At 35.1% G+C, this 17,232-nt stretch overlaps 2 protein-coding genes across 3 annotated transcripts; both read right to left on the bottom strand.

Annotated features, from left to right (window-relative positions):
• Window positions 1-9,536: 9,536 nt before the first annotated feature.
• LOC142527136 (syntaxin-125-like) lies at window positions 9,537-10,472 on the bottom strand. The gene has a single exon (XM_075631858.1). The coding sequence runs from the start codon at window positions 10,470-10,472 to the stop codon at window positions 9,537-9,539; it is 936 nt and encodes a 311-aa protein (XP_075487973.1).
• A 1,115-nt stretch (window positions 10,473-11,587) lies between these two features.
• On the bottom strand, window positions 11,588-16,338 carry LOC142526375 (putative methyltransferase PMT20). Of its 2 annotated transcripts, none has more exons than XM_075630729.1 (8): window positions 16,066-16,338; window positions 14,337-14,608; window positions 13,902-14,050; window positions 13,623-13,818; window positions 13,282-13,492; window positions 12,472-13,147; window positions 12,112-12,189; window positions 11,588-11,990 (listed from the first exon to the last, which is right to left on the bottom strand). In XM_075630729.1, the coding sequence occupies exons 2-8, from the start codon at window positions 14,601-14,603 to the stop codon at window positions 11,771-11,773; spliced, it is 1,797 nt and encodes a 598-aa protein (XP_075486844.1). In that variant the 5' UTR covers window positions 14,604-14,608; window positions 16,066-16,338; the 3' UTR covers window positions 11,588-11,770. The 2 variants fall into 2 exon arrangements, with proteins under 2 accessions (XP_075486844.1, XP_075486843.1); XM_075630728.1 differs by lacking the exon at window positions 16,066-16,338 and adding an exon at window positions 15,076-16,014.
• Between the last annotated feature and the right edge of the window lie 894 nt (window positions 16,339-17,232).

Raw genomic sequence — 17,232 nt, 5'->3', positions numbered from 1 at the left:
GTTTCTTGAATCTCCTTATCATCCCACTTTTTGTATCTAATACAAAATCCTTATCCAAAAAGGTGGTGTTCCTAGAAACAAACACTTTTGTTTAATCGAAATCATAAAAATAATATCCAACAGAATTCTTTGAATATCTCACAAAGTATCACAAATTAGCTCTACTATCTGATTTGTTTCTCACTTTCTGTTTCACATAAGCAGGTAATTCCTATATTCTTAAAAAGAATATTTGGGAGACTTTCTCATCCATATCTCATATAGAGTTTTTTCATTGTATTTGTATGGACTTGGTTCAACAGGATTGCCTCAGTCTCACGTTCAAATCTCCAAAACAATGACGAAAATTCAGTGAATTTCATCATATATCGAACCATGGCCATCAATGTTCGTTACGATATTTTGACACACCATTCAACTTGAGTGTGGTAGGTGAGATCCACTATAAGAGAATCTCATTATTCTTAAGGTAGTCTTGAAATTCAATACTTAAGTATTCTCTACCTCGATCATATTGAAGTATTGTAATACTCTTTCATGATTGTTTATCTACTTCAAATCTGAATTCTTTGAACATTTCAAAGGTTTCAGACTTGTATTTTATCAAATCCGCATACTCATACATCGAGAAGTCGTCATTAAAGGTAATGAAGTAAGAATGCTCATGTTTTGTGATAACACTCAGCGGGCTACACACATTTGTATGGATAAAATATAATAGATCATATGTATGTTCCACATTTCCTAGGAAATGAGCTTTGATCATATTTTCTTTCATATACGATTCACATGTATTAAGAGAGTTTGTCTGACAATACAAACATGTCATCTCCTACTAGCTTGTGCACTTTTTTTTATAGAAATATGTCATAGCCTAGCATTTCATAAGTGTATTTGATTTAGATTATCTTCTTTTCTTTTGTTTTTTGTTGAAATCGTATTTACTTGGACATTATTAGTTACAATATCTTTTATTTTGAGTTATAAAGATGTTTTTCTAATTCTCATGTTCCAATTAAATATTCATTTTGTAAGTATTGTAAACATCTTTAACAAATAAACAAAAAAATCCATTTTTATCAAGCATAAAAATGAAAATAATTTTTTTAACTAATTCAAGAACGTTAAAATATCTCTCAAAATCAACTTAAAATTATTTTTTAATAATAAATAAATATCTCTCATGGACTTCGCAACTAACCTTGCTTTATTGTTCATCATCAAGAAGATCTCAACATCCTTAAAAATCATATTTCTTGTCATCACTTGAAAATCATTGCATAGATGAGAACCACGTCTTATATCTAATGTCAAAGAAGTTGAATTAATTAAGATATTTACTTCAATATAATACATTTACTAGAACTATTTTGCGCTAGATATTCAGTGCAGTTCCACTTCCAATGTTCAGACTTCTTGCAGTGGAAGCAAACATTTTCTGTATCAATGGGTTTTGTGGGCCCTTTAGAAGTGTTTGGTGGGTTTGTATTTTTTGGAAGGAGCAGAATGTTTTTTCTTTTCCCTTGTGTACTTTTTTCATGCCAAGTGAGCACTATACTAGGAAAACATGCTTTTTCTTCTTCATGGTGGCTTCATATGTTGTAAGCATATTGACTAGCTCTTCAAGGTTAGCCTCTAGCTTGTTCATATTAAAGTTAACCACAAACCTATCAAACGAGAAAGAAAGTGACTACAGCAGAATGTCCGTTGACAATTCAATTGGGATGACAATGTCCTGGACCAATAGCTTCTCGAAGAGCCCAATCATCCTCACACCATGCTCATGGACCGAGGTCCCTTCTCACAGACGTAATGTCATGAGCTCCTTGATGGTAACGTCTTAATGGACGAGTATGTGCACCATAAAACTCTTGCAGGTGACCGTAAATATTAACAACATTTACAACATCATTAAATCGCCTCTGCAGTTTGTTTGACATAGAAGCGGCGTATAGCTCTTAACTTCCAAGTCATGGTCCCATCATTTCTCAAAATTAGTCAATCCCTTAGCAGTGACATCAGCATCTCTCTCTTTTGGAGGAGCTTTATTAAGTACATATATTATTTTCTCGGAATTAAAATAATTTTTAAATTTCTCAGTCGGTCTTAGTAACTAGGTCCAATCAGCTTATTTTAATCGAGAATAAAAGATAAAAGATTTTGCAACAGCATCGTAGATATACTGAAAATGAAAAAATAATAAATGTTATCGATTATTTTAAAATATTTTATAAGATATAAAATATGATCTTTTGTTTTTATGAAATGACTCCCACTATTTTGGCATTTTAACTACCCTCTGATTAAAATGAGAAATCTAATTTTCTTATTGAGTACGCATGGTCCAATTGCTAAATTATGATCAGAATAATATAATTCAATCTCAATTTTCAAAAGATAGAATCCAATTACAACTCTATGCAATCCTCACGTAATATGTCTCACATTTGATGAGATCTCAATAATACGATGTCATTTCTCTTCACATGTAAAGCCCGACCCATCAATGTTGAACCTTAGTGGACGGTCGACATGAGAACTGCCAATAGTATGAGCCAAAGTAATGGGAGTTCTAAGTAATTCACATCAAGTATGTTAGTGGAAGTCACAGCTTTACGGGTCCAGGTCTCTTTAATAATATGAGTCAGACACAGACTGCAGGTAACGTTTATCATGCAACCACCGTTGATGGAAGACAGTGAAATTTAAGCTCTGTTGATTTATTTTTATGGGCTTGAGATAAATGGATTTTACCCAAAATTAAGGATTTTAATTTTCGAAAATTTGTCTCATCGTTAATTTTAAAATCTTGTATCATGTTTGTTTTTAAATTTTTCGAATTCATGCAACTCTTGTTATTATATCAATAATAATACACATAAAGTATTTTTAATATATCATGCATTGTAAATAATAAAGAATGATCGATTACCGAGAGCTATTTGATCTGTGAGAGCCATGCCCCGTTCCAAGTCCAAAAGCTAGGTAAACACAGGGATGCAAAATGTAATATTACAATAGTATCTAATATTTTACATGTATTCAATCTTCGAAACTCTTGAGAATTTGGGGGCCCACCATCTTCAAACTTGATCTTTCACTAACTTTAATATTTAAATTAAATTTTCATGGTACAATGACATACAAAATAAAGGGATGGGAACAAGCCACAAACATTCCCAGTTTAATAATTATCAAAAATTAAAACAAAACAATGTAAAATACATTAACATGCACTTGGCAATTGGTAATGGATCTTGTCATCCTTTTACCATATAATATTAAATATTACATTAAAACCATTATATCAAATATTATCATAAAATCTTGTATCTTGTACATTTATCACTAACCGTAATAACTAAAATAAATTAATAAACTGAATAAACACATTTACTCAATTAGCCAATTAATTTATAATAATTAGAATTTATTTTAAAATATCTTTACTATAAATAATTAAAATGTATTTATTAATTATTTATTTTATAAGAAAAATCAAAAATTTATTCCAATAGTAAATTCGACCATATTCTCGTAAATATATTTAATTTATCCCAAATTTTTTGAAATATTTGGAAAATCTCCCTGTGAGACTAAGTCAAAACCAGCCCGTGGGAAGGACAGAGCTGCCCGAGATAGGCACCCTTCCTGTGTGCCTGCCCACTTTCCGATCAATTCAGGCACCCAACAGCGGGCACCTGTCCGTTCGAACCGATCAGTTTGATGCCTCGCAAAAAAACAAATTTTTCAAAAAAAAATTTAAAACTGCGCAATCAGCAAATTGCCTGCGCTGTTGGCCGCGCTTCCCGCTACCCGGAACTGTTCCGAGCAGCGCATATTTTTTTTTCCCCTGAAAATCAAATTTTCTAGATACTGAAATTTTCTATAAGATTTTCTTAAGCGGTTAGAAACAAAAACTCAGCACGATTTAAACAAGAAAAAAAACGGATCATACAATTGAGAAACATTGGCTCAGATATCAATGTTGGAGTATCGTTTTCTCGCATCCAAGATGCAGCGGAAGTTTAAATTTTTTTGTTTTGACGTTCATAATGTTTTGGGCATCGTATGATTTAAAACATTCATATGATATTTAGATTTAATTTACCTTTATGTATAAGAACGTAGGACACCAAACCAGTATGAGATATCAAAGTTGGTCTTTTTTGTAAATCCATACGAACGATCAACTGGAATCAACGTTGTTCTTCGTTTTTCAATCATCAAATTCGGCCCACGATCGAAGAATGCACACCTCGTATAGATCGTACTAGAGACCAAAAAGAAATTATTAATTGAGATTCAATCGCCAAAATTTAGCAATTCCAGCAGCAATGCAGCGACGGCGGCGCGGTGACGGTACGTAATGGTGCTTTAGTGGTCTCAGTCGTGAAGTGGGTGATCGATTTTGTGAGTCGTAGAGGGAGAAATAGTTAAAAGAATCTATGTGTAGATTTTCTTAAGTATTGATTGTGTATGTTATTAAATTTCGATAACATGTTTTTATTAAACAAACTATCTCAATATTACCAAGATTTTTTAATTTTCATTATTTAAGATTCTCATTTTGTATGTTACACTCTTGAAAATATCATTTATAATTAAATAATTATCAGCAATTTATAATACAAGATATAATATATTTAAATAATCATTATTTAATTACTTAATCAATTTAATTAAATAAATCTAGATTCCTCTAGAATATTTCATAGAAATCTTACATAGTAGTCATTATTACTTAATTATTATTTAATTAGCATATTCTAAATTCACTAATTAAATAATTGTGAACTCAGTATAACTTCAATCGACGATCAGACAGAGCCGATGCGACGATGGTACAAATATCATTCATATAATAAAAAAAAAATTCAAAGAACAAAATTTTTCCACTAATTCATTTTTGGCAGCAGCCTATTTTGTTCACTTTTTCACCAAATTATGCAGTTGTACTCTCCTAATTTAATTAGCAATTATGTTAACTTTCATAACTTCCAATAATGAAATTTACTTATAAAGTCTTTTATAATCAATACATTTGATCTCCATCAAACTAAAGTAGCCAAATTCAATTCCTTGAATTTGACTAACTCAACGGTAACACAAAATCCAATACTTGTGTGACTATAAGGGATATAGTTAGTCGTGAATTTACAACTTCATGTGTTCCAGAACAACTTTTATTTTTTTTTATTTTGGCTTACCCTAATTAGCTCGATTCTTTTCATCAACACCTTGATCAAGAATGTTGTCACGCCCCGAGACCGGAGTTAATCGACACCAGCGTTATTCAACAATCACATAATTGCTAAACAACAAGCCTCGTAGTACAGTATAAACCAAAACCATCTTATATCATAAATACCATAAAATGGAATCGTATTTACAATACTAACTCCGAAAACGATAAAAATCTGCGGAAGCGTTTATAACTTGAATTAAAAACTCACAAGAACATATTCTTCATTAAAATTCTTCATACGTCCACTATCAGCCTGAAAACTGGTGTTTGATTCTTATTTCTCTATTTCTTCTTGTGATTTATTTGGGAGGGTAGAGTAAGAATGAGTGATATGGTCGTCACTCAGTAAGTGGGGTCCGTTCGAGTACAACATAACAAAATGCATAAAAATTTGAAACACATACCATGCACAACATGACTCATACCAAATGCTTATCATTGATCAGGCACTAAGATTCATCTATTTTCTATGTTTTACTGATATCAGTTCTTAATTTTTACTCTTCTAAGGGGGCGATGCCATATAACAGTTACATCTCACCCGTAAGGGTCATATCATAGTTGGGATTCCTTCCCATATCAACTTGAATACTCACAGTGCCAACACATAACTCAGGCAACAATCGTAACCAGAAGGGGGTAGAACAAGAATTTGAACTCGACCTAATTTTCGAAAACGAAAATGCATAAACCGAAAATTAAACATTTAAAACAAGCCCACTTACCTTAAACCTGGAAGAAAACATGAAGAATTCAAAAATCATAGAAGAATCATGCAACCGACAATTCGAAAACGCAGTAGAACATCGCCCAAAAAATCATCCGTTTTTAAAAATTCATTGCGCCTTATTTAACTGTTGGATCAGGCTCAAAATTTCACAGTATGTTTAGAAATACATATAAAAATTATGAACGGTGGAGTTCAGGTTTAGAAGTTGTTTTATCCTGTTTATGGACGAAAAACCATAGGTATGCTGTTCTCGCCTAGAATATGAGCAGTTTTCTTGCGAAGGTTATAAACAGAGAACTAACTGTTGGATTTGGCCGAAATTTGGATATGTTATTCGAAACATATTGAGGCATACTCTGAACATTGGAGATCGGATTCCGAGTAATTGAACGAGAGAAACGAATTTCTGAACTTGGACAGAATTTTGATGACTCGTGCAGAATTATTTTGAGAGGAATTTTTAAAATATGAGAGCAAAAACTCAAAAATTTGATGTGTAATGAGGTGTAAATTCTGAATGGGAGCTTTTCCTATTTATAGGGAGATGACTGTTATCCTGATTGTGTGTTATCCTCGCATTTGTACTTTATCCAGATATATCAATATCATCTCAAATCTTAGATCTCTATCTGGTATAATTTTTTCAGCTTTGAATTTATATCTCAAAATTTACCTGCTTATATCCAAAAATCCCTTATTTAATTTCTTGGATTGTGATAAACTTATTTATTATCCCACGTTCAAATATATACACAATATTATCTTAAATCTTGAGCTCAAAAATATTGTATACGATATAATTATCCACACAACTTTAGATAATCTTGCAAATCTTATATCTTAAATAATGAGATAGATAACTGAAAATTGCATAATCCTAGCACACTTAAATTACAAAAATATTATCACGGTTACAAAATCTTGGGTTTTACAAATGTAAGAACTTAAGTTTGATTGCACACATCGGATCATGGTAAAAGAGTCTAGTAACATCACTCTGTGATCCCCATAGATATCACTAATAGTGTCTTCAAGAACCAGTAAGTTATAGCATACTGTATGGTCCCTTCAACTCATATATCCCGATCGAATCTGCAATCATTGGTACATCAAGTTACAAATGAATTTGATAATAATTTGATGCATCTTTGAGCAATAACAGTAACATGATATGTCCAACTAAGGAAATATATTTGCATAATGCATATGTCTTACTCTTTGAGCGGTGAATCCACGACTACAAAATATTAGCTTATACGTGTTTTGTAGCTAGACCCATTCTTGCCACCTTATGACCCTCACAGAGTGGGTAAACGAGTCAAAATACAGTGCTTGTACGTAGATCATTCACGTTCTCCCTGGTCTAAGGACTAATTGTGTACAACCATAACTGCGGACTTTTCCACTCGATAATTAATAACCACTTGAAACTTCTAAGGGGGAGTTGTTCAGTGCCTCATCAAATTAGCACATATCTGCATGAATGGACATCTACATGCCCTTACCTGTGAAACGTGGCGTATACATCACAGATATTAGTCTCAAGCTCGAGATACATTTATCCTTATTTTAGACGGCTGAATCGGCTATAAACAAATTTAGAAAATACAATAAACTTTATAATGAATTTCATTATCCACTAGAATCGTGGACCACATGGTACTTAGCAGCTTACTTGGGTATACAGATAAATTGAATGTCATAATTGGATAAAACCGCATAATATTATTTAAATATAGATCGTTTTTTTAAACATAAGAGTCAATAAAGATCAAACCACAAGTTGGTTTGTTGAACACATACTCTAACAAAAGTATAGACAAAGAGAAATTAATGCTCTTTGATGGATCGGTTCGGGCATCTGAGAGGGTGCTTCAAACACAATATTCTCAATGTGCTGCAATAGCTCGTGTTCTAAGAATGTAAACACCGATGAATTAAATCGAGTTTGGTTATAAACCAAGCAGAAAATACTCGAAGTAATCTCTCGTTAAGAAATCTAATCAGTTTAAAACTTTTAACTTGTGTAAACTGATTAACTGATATAAGGGGGATCCGTTCTTGCATATATCAGTTCAGTTATGGTGAGAAATGAACTGATAACAGCTCGAACTGATCAAATCAGTTAGAAAATAATAGTTAAATAGTTACGCACACAAGATATGTTTATGGATGTTCGGAGACTTCGATTGTTCCTACGTCACCCCTTCTACCACCTCGGTAGGTTCCACTAGAAGATTCTGATTTAAACAACACCTTATACAAACTCAATCAGCTTAGGACTTATACTACTGCCTAACTGAACTCCTAGTCTAGACTGAATGTAGCACATTCCGGCCAACACTTGTTTAAAGCTATGTGTTAAAGACCACATACACAAGTTTAACGTCTTTGTGTAAGACTCACTCAGCTATTCAATAAACTCTAATCTCTGTATAGGTGAATGATTGTGTGTGAGTGTGTGAGAACTGATCTATGAATACAATACGAAAGTGTTCTCACACACTGAGAATTTTGTGTCTAGACTAAGCAGTTGGCATGCCCTATTTTTCTCTTCTTTTCGATCTTCACACACTTGTGTGTTTTTCACATACTTATATATTGATGATCTTGGTTTGGTACTTATAGAGGTAATGAGACCGTACACTAAGACTCATCAAATATGTCTGTTGCAGTTTGAATTTGTTCTTGGCTTTAAGCTCTGATGCAACGTTCATTGTACTTTGATCGTACAATTGCTTTTCCTTAATGCGCACATCTAGATTCCATTTTAATAAGCTGTCGTGTTCTGCAAACTGATTGATTCCAAACTAATGTTCTGAACTAGTCAGTTGAACTGATCTTGAACTGGTTCGGTGAAATCAGTTGGCTCGTCAGCTGAACTGATTTCGCTGCTTCAGTTGAACTGGTCAGCTGGACTCTTTATCAGTTGAGCTTTTAATCAGCTGGCTGGGCTTCTGAATGTCTTCTGCTGAACTATCTATCAGCTGGACAATCAGTTGAACTGGTATTTTGATATATCAGTTGAACTGGTTCAGTTTGGATGATCAGTTGACGCTTTCAATTTGCGTCTCGATAGCTTCAGTTTTGGCTCGATAACTGATCAGTTCGAATCCTGATCAGTTTCAGTTTCTGCGCACTTAGTTGAATTAATTAGAAACGAAATAATAAATTTTGTTAACATCAAAATCAAGATTGCGAACATGAAATGTCTCAACACTTATGAATGAATCGAATCACTCAACGAAGATAAATTTATTTATATAGGTTTCGGACCACCTAGAGATATGACACTCAAAAATATGTTGTTAACAAAATTATAGATTTAAGATGGATATCTTGTGATCTACTATTTAAATATATTCCATGAATAGATTATCCTAAAGGTAATAATAAATATATAATAGAATAGATTATCCTTAAGGTAATAATAAATTTATAATACTAATAATAATTATTATTATATTCATAACTTTTAGGTTGATGCACCAGAAAAGTGCAATTTTTTTATTTTACAAAGAAGTTCCTGCTTATATTTATGTGCTGAAATTATTTCATCTATATTGTGTACAAATCACGCTCTGATATCAGAAGCGCCATAGTGAGAGCGATAGTGACAACAAATGATACAGCAATGGCGGTGTATGCCTGCCTTCTTGTCTCTCTCTCGTAATCGTTCAAGTGTCCTTTTGCTGCAGGCGGCACTGGAGCCGCCGGCATGAAGTTTTCCACGGGGCTCGGTGGGCCACCGACGCCAACATCGCAGCCACTTGGCACCTCCACTGGCGCAGCGATGCCCAATAATATTTGGTGCAGACTCATCAAGCTCTTCCGGATCTCTCTCATTGCATCACGCCTTTCCTGAATCTCCACCACCGCGTCCAGTACAACACCTCTCCCCTGTTCTTGCATGGCTTGGAGGAGAGAATTGTCCGATCCTTCGCTTAAAATCAAATGATCGATGGCATCTTCCGTTGCTTTCTCTCCAGTAATTGCAAAGTATCTTCCCTCAATCACTTGTTTCTGTTCGATTTCCATTTGAGATCTGAGCGTCTGGAAGTTTCGCATGATGAGCTTCAGGCTCTCACCCAGCTCGGTGATCATGGAGCCCCGAGAAATATCGTCCTGGGAAGTTGGCCCGCTTCCTGGCAGCTTCCTCAGAGCGGCATTGGCCCGAACAAGTGCGTCGAATTTCTTGTTGATTTGTTTGGCTAGCTTGAGAAGGTAATCGAGATCCATGTTCATTCGGCTCCGCAGATCTTTCATGATTTTCGCAGTACGCGCTGTTTTGATGTTTTCATGGGATTCTTTGAGACTGTTGTAGATATTCTCCACAATCTTGATGTCCTCCTTCACGTTATCCACATCATTTGTGAACCTCTCGATCGTATGCGGGTCGTTTCCACGGCCCGACTCGACGTCTCTGTTCAGGTTTCCATGTTGGTTGCTCTGTTCCACGTAAATCTTGAAGGAACCATTGAACGAATTGTTCATTTTTCGGTGAACTTCCAATGGGATGATTATGGGAAATGAATTAGGAAGATTTTTTTTTTTAATCTCAGCCTCCAGTTTATCTGAGGAGTCTCCACCGTCGTCGTCCTCTTCACGCAGCGTGAAGAGGATTTGGAAACAAATTATGGGAATGGGAAAGGGAAACTACCTTAAACATATAAATTCTCATCGCATTTTGAATTAATGGTCGAAATTAAATGGGTTTTGACCAAGCTTTTGTCCATCCAAGACTCCCTTTTGACTGCATTTTATTGGTGGATAGGGACCATTTCGATTGAGGAAATCTATATCTGCTTGTATAGGATAGAGATTGAAAAAATAAATATTTGTATTTAATTAGATGTTACCGATTTTGTTCATGTTACCAATGTGACAGAGTTCTCATCTATTTAACACATAACATATGTATTAAATAGATATATCATAATCACTCATTCAAACACGATATATGGATGAACGTTCATGATTCATCCTCCTCAGCACACGTGTCATGTGTTGGGTGGATGCAGTCATTACTCATATAGAATCGTTATATCTCCACTGTTGATTCATGGAAGCAACTTATATATATACACAAGCAAAAAAAAAATTATGAGACTATTTTATATATCAATTTTGTGAGACAAATATTCAACTCGATCGGATCTATAAAAAAAATCATTTTTTATGCCAAAAATATTATTTTTAAAAAAAAATATGAAACGAGTGTCTCACGGATGTATATCACATTAGAGATATTCAAAAGTAGGATGTCATTTATAATTCAACATACTATATTCAAACATATTTTCTCTGTGCACTCTTCTAAGTTATTTGTGCTTTACTTACACACTAAACCACTCGTAATCAATTTTTAAAGGTTGTTTTGTTATTACTTCTATGTCTGATATCATAAGGCAAAAGCCGCATTTGAGCTAAAAGGGCTAGACATTGTAATGGCATCACAAAGAGTAAAACATAAAATGGAAAACATGATAGAGCACAAAAATTCATAAGAAAAACACAAATATTGTTTAATATGATTTATCCTATGCAAAAACATATTAAAAATGAAGTCGATAGTGCCAAATTTGTCATTAATTTGATACACATACGAGAAAAAATTTGGATTATAACAATTACCATGAAAAAAGTTAGAAGATTTAATCATCGAACTTTTATGTAATAACAATTATGTCCGAGCTTCACACAATGCACTTCTCTCTTACGGCTCCAGCATGTCGAAATATATACATCTCTAATCTCTACACGACGCCACAACTCCCATATCTCAAGAGTTTCTATGAACTCTGCTCAGAGGAATACCACAGTTTTTTCTGGCAAATCAATAGTTTCTCAGTCTTGATAGCATGTTCTGTTTCTTCTCCATGACAATCCCATCGCATACCCTTAGCGATAGTGGCGACAGCATCTATGAAGTAGCTCGATTCCCGAATAATCACATAACCTTTTGGCCGTAGTATTCGGTCCATCTCTAATAGCACATACTTCATTTCACATCTGCCGAAATACATCAGTTGAATCACTGCTATTCTAGTATAGTTTCTACAAGTATAAGCTGATGGAAAGAGTAGCTTGTCATGGTTTTATCGAGTAAGTATAGCCGAGGATGGCGATTTACCTGTGAGACTCAGCAGTGAAAAGACCATCTAAATGAAGGAGATCGTATGTTCGAGGATATGTGGAGAATGCTTCACACCTAAATAAACATGACAAATGAATCAACAGCGTTCGAATATACGTTAAATAGACAATATGATGTGTTTGACATTTAAGTATAAAACTATCGTTCGACATTCAGATTCTCCCATTAAATCGAACTTTTAGAAAAGTAGCATCTAACATATATACTATAAGTATGATGTGTAACAGTTTCAAAGTCCCTCAAAACATAATATATTTATTTTACGTCTTGAATATTAGTTCTGAGAATATATACCCCAATCGGTTTTGCAACATTTTCGAGTCCAAGAAACATTACCAATCATGATAGGATCCTACAAGTCCCCTGTCATAAACCGCAACAAGCGTATTTGGAGCATATGAAGAGACGACGTTCATGACCCACAAAGGAGCATCTATCAGAACAGCAGCAAAACCGCCGAACACAGTATTCATATCCATGACATTTCTTATTTTGTCAGTTCCAATTTCAGGGAGTAACTTCTTGTAGTGTTTTACCCTTGTCTTCCATTTTCTATCATCTCGCTTGAAAGCACTGCTTTTGCTACCTCGAACATCAGAAACGCGCTCTGGAGCAGTATGCAATCTTTCAGGCCATTTGTCAAGAGAGTTTAATGAAAGTTTCGTGTACTTCAGATTAGGAGCAATGACACAAGGTCGAATTGGTGTGTACCATGCCGAATCTGGTTCAGTACCATCATCACATTTCGGAGGGTAGTAGTCCGGGCCGTCAAGCTTTTTGTAACAGCTATCATTGGATAGTTTTTGCCAAACGGCAATGTCATCCTTTTTGTTATATAATTTGAAGCATATTGACGTTAACAGTTCTTGCAACTTTTCGTATTCAGATTTCTGCTCTTCTATGGTTGTGTTCCATCCCCTCCAGCGACGCTCGTAGTTCACTGGGGGGCCAGAGAGTACCCAGAAACCCCCAGGGCGGATTATACGATGCATCTCAAGAAGGTAAACTCCACCTGAAAAATGATTTTAGATCTAGGTAAAATTTGAGTTCTAAATTCTATGACATGGTACGATCCAACGAAATTTGCAGATATTTTTCATGAAACGCTTGGAGAACAAGCATGTGTCACGAGATAAGGACAACTACCAAATTCCGTCCATGGAATAAGGCATCTAGAGCAATGTGCCATGTCGAAGGAGTTCGAAGGGAAAGGAAGCCGTTGGGTCGAAATGATGCCTAGAATTGCGGGTATCCCACGTTCCAGAGCAAACTGAACTTGGGCTTCATGATTATCTCTCGGGGCGAGAGAAATGGTAAGAATCCCCTGATCGAGCAAACCACCTCCCCAACTTGCAACCTAAATACGTAGAGATAACTGAATTTCACACACTAAACTTCAATTTCAAAAAACTAACTTGCACAAAACAAACTTGCACAGTCTACTCAACTAGCTTGAGAAACAAGGGAAGAAGAGTAAATAGACTCACCCCACATCCAGTATCAATGGCAGTCCGGATTGTACCATCTTTCATTTCTGGAATCAGATCTTGCATCAAATCTATATACTGGCCGACACCATGTGGGAACATAGTGCCACCGCCAGGGAATATAAACTTTTCCCCTTCTTTCCTCAGCCAATGCTGATCTGATTTTTGTCTGTTAATCCAGTCATAAGGAACATTCCTGACACGAGAAAACATTGAATCTGCAAGTTTTCACAAAAACCCTCAGATTGCTTCAAAATAATTTTTCTTTATCCTCATTACCTGTACCAACATTCATCTCTACTCTTTGGCCATCTGATAGGAGACTTATAACCGTTGGGTGGCGGTACTAAACATTCTTTGTTTTCGAACAATGGAGGGCAATGGCGTTCAAGAAAAGAAAGCCTGTTGCGACTGTACTTATTCCACTTCTGCAGCAGTATCGTAAATAGAAATCTTATTACAGATTCTTAGCAGTAGCGGAGCCAAAAGAGTGATTTGGGGAAACTGAAACTCAAAACAAAGTTGAGGCGAAATAATATTTTTGTTTATAGATAACACATAAAAATATTAAGTCTACAGGAATGTATATCAGGGAAGGGTGGAGAACGGGTCAACCAGCCCTCCTTCTGGCATTGCAACTACTCTTAAGGCAATATAGTAAACATGCACAGCGAGAGTATAACCTTAAAAACATGAGATAGATGTATAAAATACCATTGGATCGGTACATGGTGTGTAATCCTGATAATCTACGGTGCATTCAGGAAATGCTATGGCTTTGATCTGAAGATGACCTGGAGTGGTTTCCTTCGACGTGACGGCTTTATTGATCGCCTGAGTTAAATAAACATCCTTTTCCGAACAAAAGATTCCGCCAAGATAGAACGAAAATCCACATAGTACCAGTAACATTATCGCCATGGGAACTGTCCTAGAATATTTTTCGGCTTGAGATGTCGGCTTTCCATCATTATTGATCATGGTGTCTGAAAATCATCCAAATTGTGAAATATGTATGGATTAAATCTATCAAATGTAAAAAAGTGATGACAAAAAACCAAGAAAGGGTGAAAAACTCAAAGAGTTCATTTTCATCAAACTACCGACTAGCCAAGTGATAATTAGCATCTTAAATAATGTGAATCAAGTAACAAAAATGAAGTATAAAACATAACCAGACAAACTAAATCCAGCCGCAAATGCAAACTGCTAGTATGTGCCAACAAAAGATTCAATGTTGAGACACAATAATGAACGTCACATATTCGAAAAGAGTTCGAGGTATATGTATTTAGAAACACCATCCTCAATAAAGAACAAGAAATTTAAACAGATATAGCTGCGAGAACAAGTCCAACGATGAAGACAAGTTTCAAAGAAGGCTCTACGCCTCCACGAACAACTAGTCCATATGACAAAAATGATCAAACCAAGTTAAGAAAACGTGCATTACTTAGTGAAGACATTCAAAACATTCACAAGATCAGATGTGGAACACGGGTATTCCAACAAGTGCAATAGCAGACAAATTGATATACATTGGTCTAAAACACATATTTCCTTAAACAAAAAATCCCACATAAATTAAATTTTAAACATATTTAGTAATAAGATGCAACTTTCAAGATCGCCACAGTTGGTCTTTCTGCCCCTTATTGTAAGGTTGAAAAGATCTGATATCATGAGGGACCCATTACATTTCCAAGTCAAGAAACGCTATCAAAATTTGACATCATGATGTTGGGCCCTATTACTCATAAATTTTAGCAGTTTTTGTAAAGCTCTCTTAATTACAAAGTCAGTAAAAAGATAAGGGAGAAGGGAATCCAATTCAATCAATCTCACCAAACAGCAAAAGACACCATAAAAAAGCAACCCAAAGCAGGAGAAAAAGATAAAGCATCATCGCACACTACAGTAAAGGGAAAGGGACTAATGAAAATAACCAACGTTTTAATAGTCAAATATAATTAAAATATTCAGGAAAACAAAATTCACTTAAAAAAACAAGCAAACAAACAAACAGATATGAACGAAAAGGGGTTCCTACACCAGTACCACCCAACCAGGAGGTTACCTTATTGATTAATCTCTGGAATACATAACTCAAACATATTATTCTTAGTTCCCAGAACAAGAAAACTGTTCCTAACCAAGAAATTTTGATGATTGATGAATTCATCTCCAAATTTTCCCAAGCGTGGGAAAGGGAAGGAATAGTAAGAAGGAAGTTTACACTGCAAAACCTAGCAGCTTAATGAGAAATACTGCTTAAAGATTCAATCTTTACACCAAACTATATCCCCCATGACCAAAACATTTGCTTCATCTCACTAAAGAATTCAAACTTCATCTATATTCTCAAAAAAATTCTTACTTCCGCCAATATACTTATCCTAGGCCCACTTCATAATCACAGCAGGAAAATAAACAAAAAAATTACCTTCTACAAATTCTGTGTATCAATGCACAACGCACACTTCTCCGTGATAATGAATTTCAAGAACTCGATGCACTTTCTGCAAATAAAGCTCTGATTTTTTAAGGACCCAAGCAGATGTCGACCCCTGTGTTTGCTTTCTTGAAAAGAGAATGAAAATGGTGCAGGAATTCAATCATAGAGACCCTTTGAAGAGCCTGACAAGAAGATAGGACGGTCTTGTTTGAACCTACATCAGTCCAACAAAACCGAGTTGCTAGCAAGCTGTCTTTTTTGTTTTTTTTTTAAATAGATAAATGACATTCTATATAAAGAATATTTTAGAGTTATTCATTTCTATAAAAATTAATGTCACGCCCCGAAACTCGGGATTTGACACCGACGTCGTTTAACAATCACACAATTGAAACAATCAGCCTCGAAGCATAGTATAAACCGAAATACCAGTTTATTAATCATAATCTCAAAAACCAAATTCTTTACAACTGAAATAACTAATGAAATAAATGCGGAAACGTTTTTACATAAAACTTGAGTACCAAAATTCAGAAACCTCTTTACTAGCAACTCTCGAGATTAAAACAATTCACCAGCCCCAAAATTGTTCCGATTCTTCTTCTTCAATCTGCTCTTCGGATTTATCTGGGAAGGTTTAAGGGGTGAGTATTTTGGGAAATACTCAGCAAGTGGGGGTCGTTCGAGTACAACAAAACAACATGCAATTTCGAAATATACATACCATGCAAACATAATTCTTATCACGTGCGCATCATTAACCCGACACTGAGATTCATCTACTTTCAATGGTTTACTGATATCAGTCCCTAATTTTTACTCCTCTAAGGGGACGAGGCCGTATAGCGGTTATCTCCCCCACCGTGTAAGGGTACGTATGGTTGGGATTCCCACCCATATCAAGTTAAATTCTCACAGTGTCAAAACATTTATTCATGCAAAATATCGTAACCAGAAGGGTGTAGAAGAAGAACTGTACTTGCCCGAATTTTTATAAAACCGAAAATATATGCATCGAAATTCAATAATTTAAAACAAGCCCACTTACCTTAAATTCTTGATGAAAAACGTAAAAAGGCTAGGGTTCTTCGAAATTCTTACTTCACTGGTTGGACGGCGGCAGGGCTTCGCTGCGCTCGAAAATTCCTAAGGAGA

Source organism: Primulina tabacum, chromosome 15, assembly GCF_025594145.1.
Source record: "Primulina tabacum isolate GXHZ01 chromosome 15, ASM2559414v2, whole genome shotgun sequence".
In the NCBI taxonomy this organism is placed as follows: Eukaryota; Viridiplantae; Streptophyta; class Magnoliopsida; order Lamiales; family Gesneriaceae; genus Primulina; species Primulina tabacum.
Note: the sequence above shows the minus strand (reverse complement) of the source record. Positions and strands in the feature narration are given on the sequence as shown.

Coding starts and splice junctions, on each gene's coding strand:
- LOC142527136 (XM_075631858.1), bottom strand. CDS start 10,472: ATGAACAATTCGTTCAATGGTTCCTTCAAGATTTACGTGGAACAGAGC.
- LOC142526375 (XM_075630728.1), bottom strand. Junction 14,051..14,336: donor CACCATGTACCGATCCAATG/GTATTTTATACA, acceptor ATACTGCTGCAG/AAGTGGAATAAGTACAGTCG. Junction 13,819..13,901: donor AGAGATGAATGTTGGTACAG/GTAATGAGGATA, acceptor TTCTCGTGTCAG/GAATGTTCCTTATGACTGGA.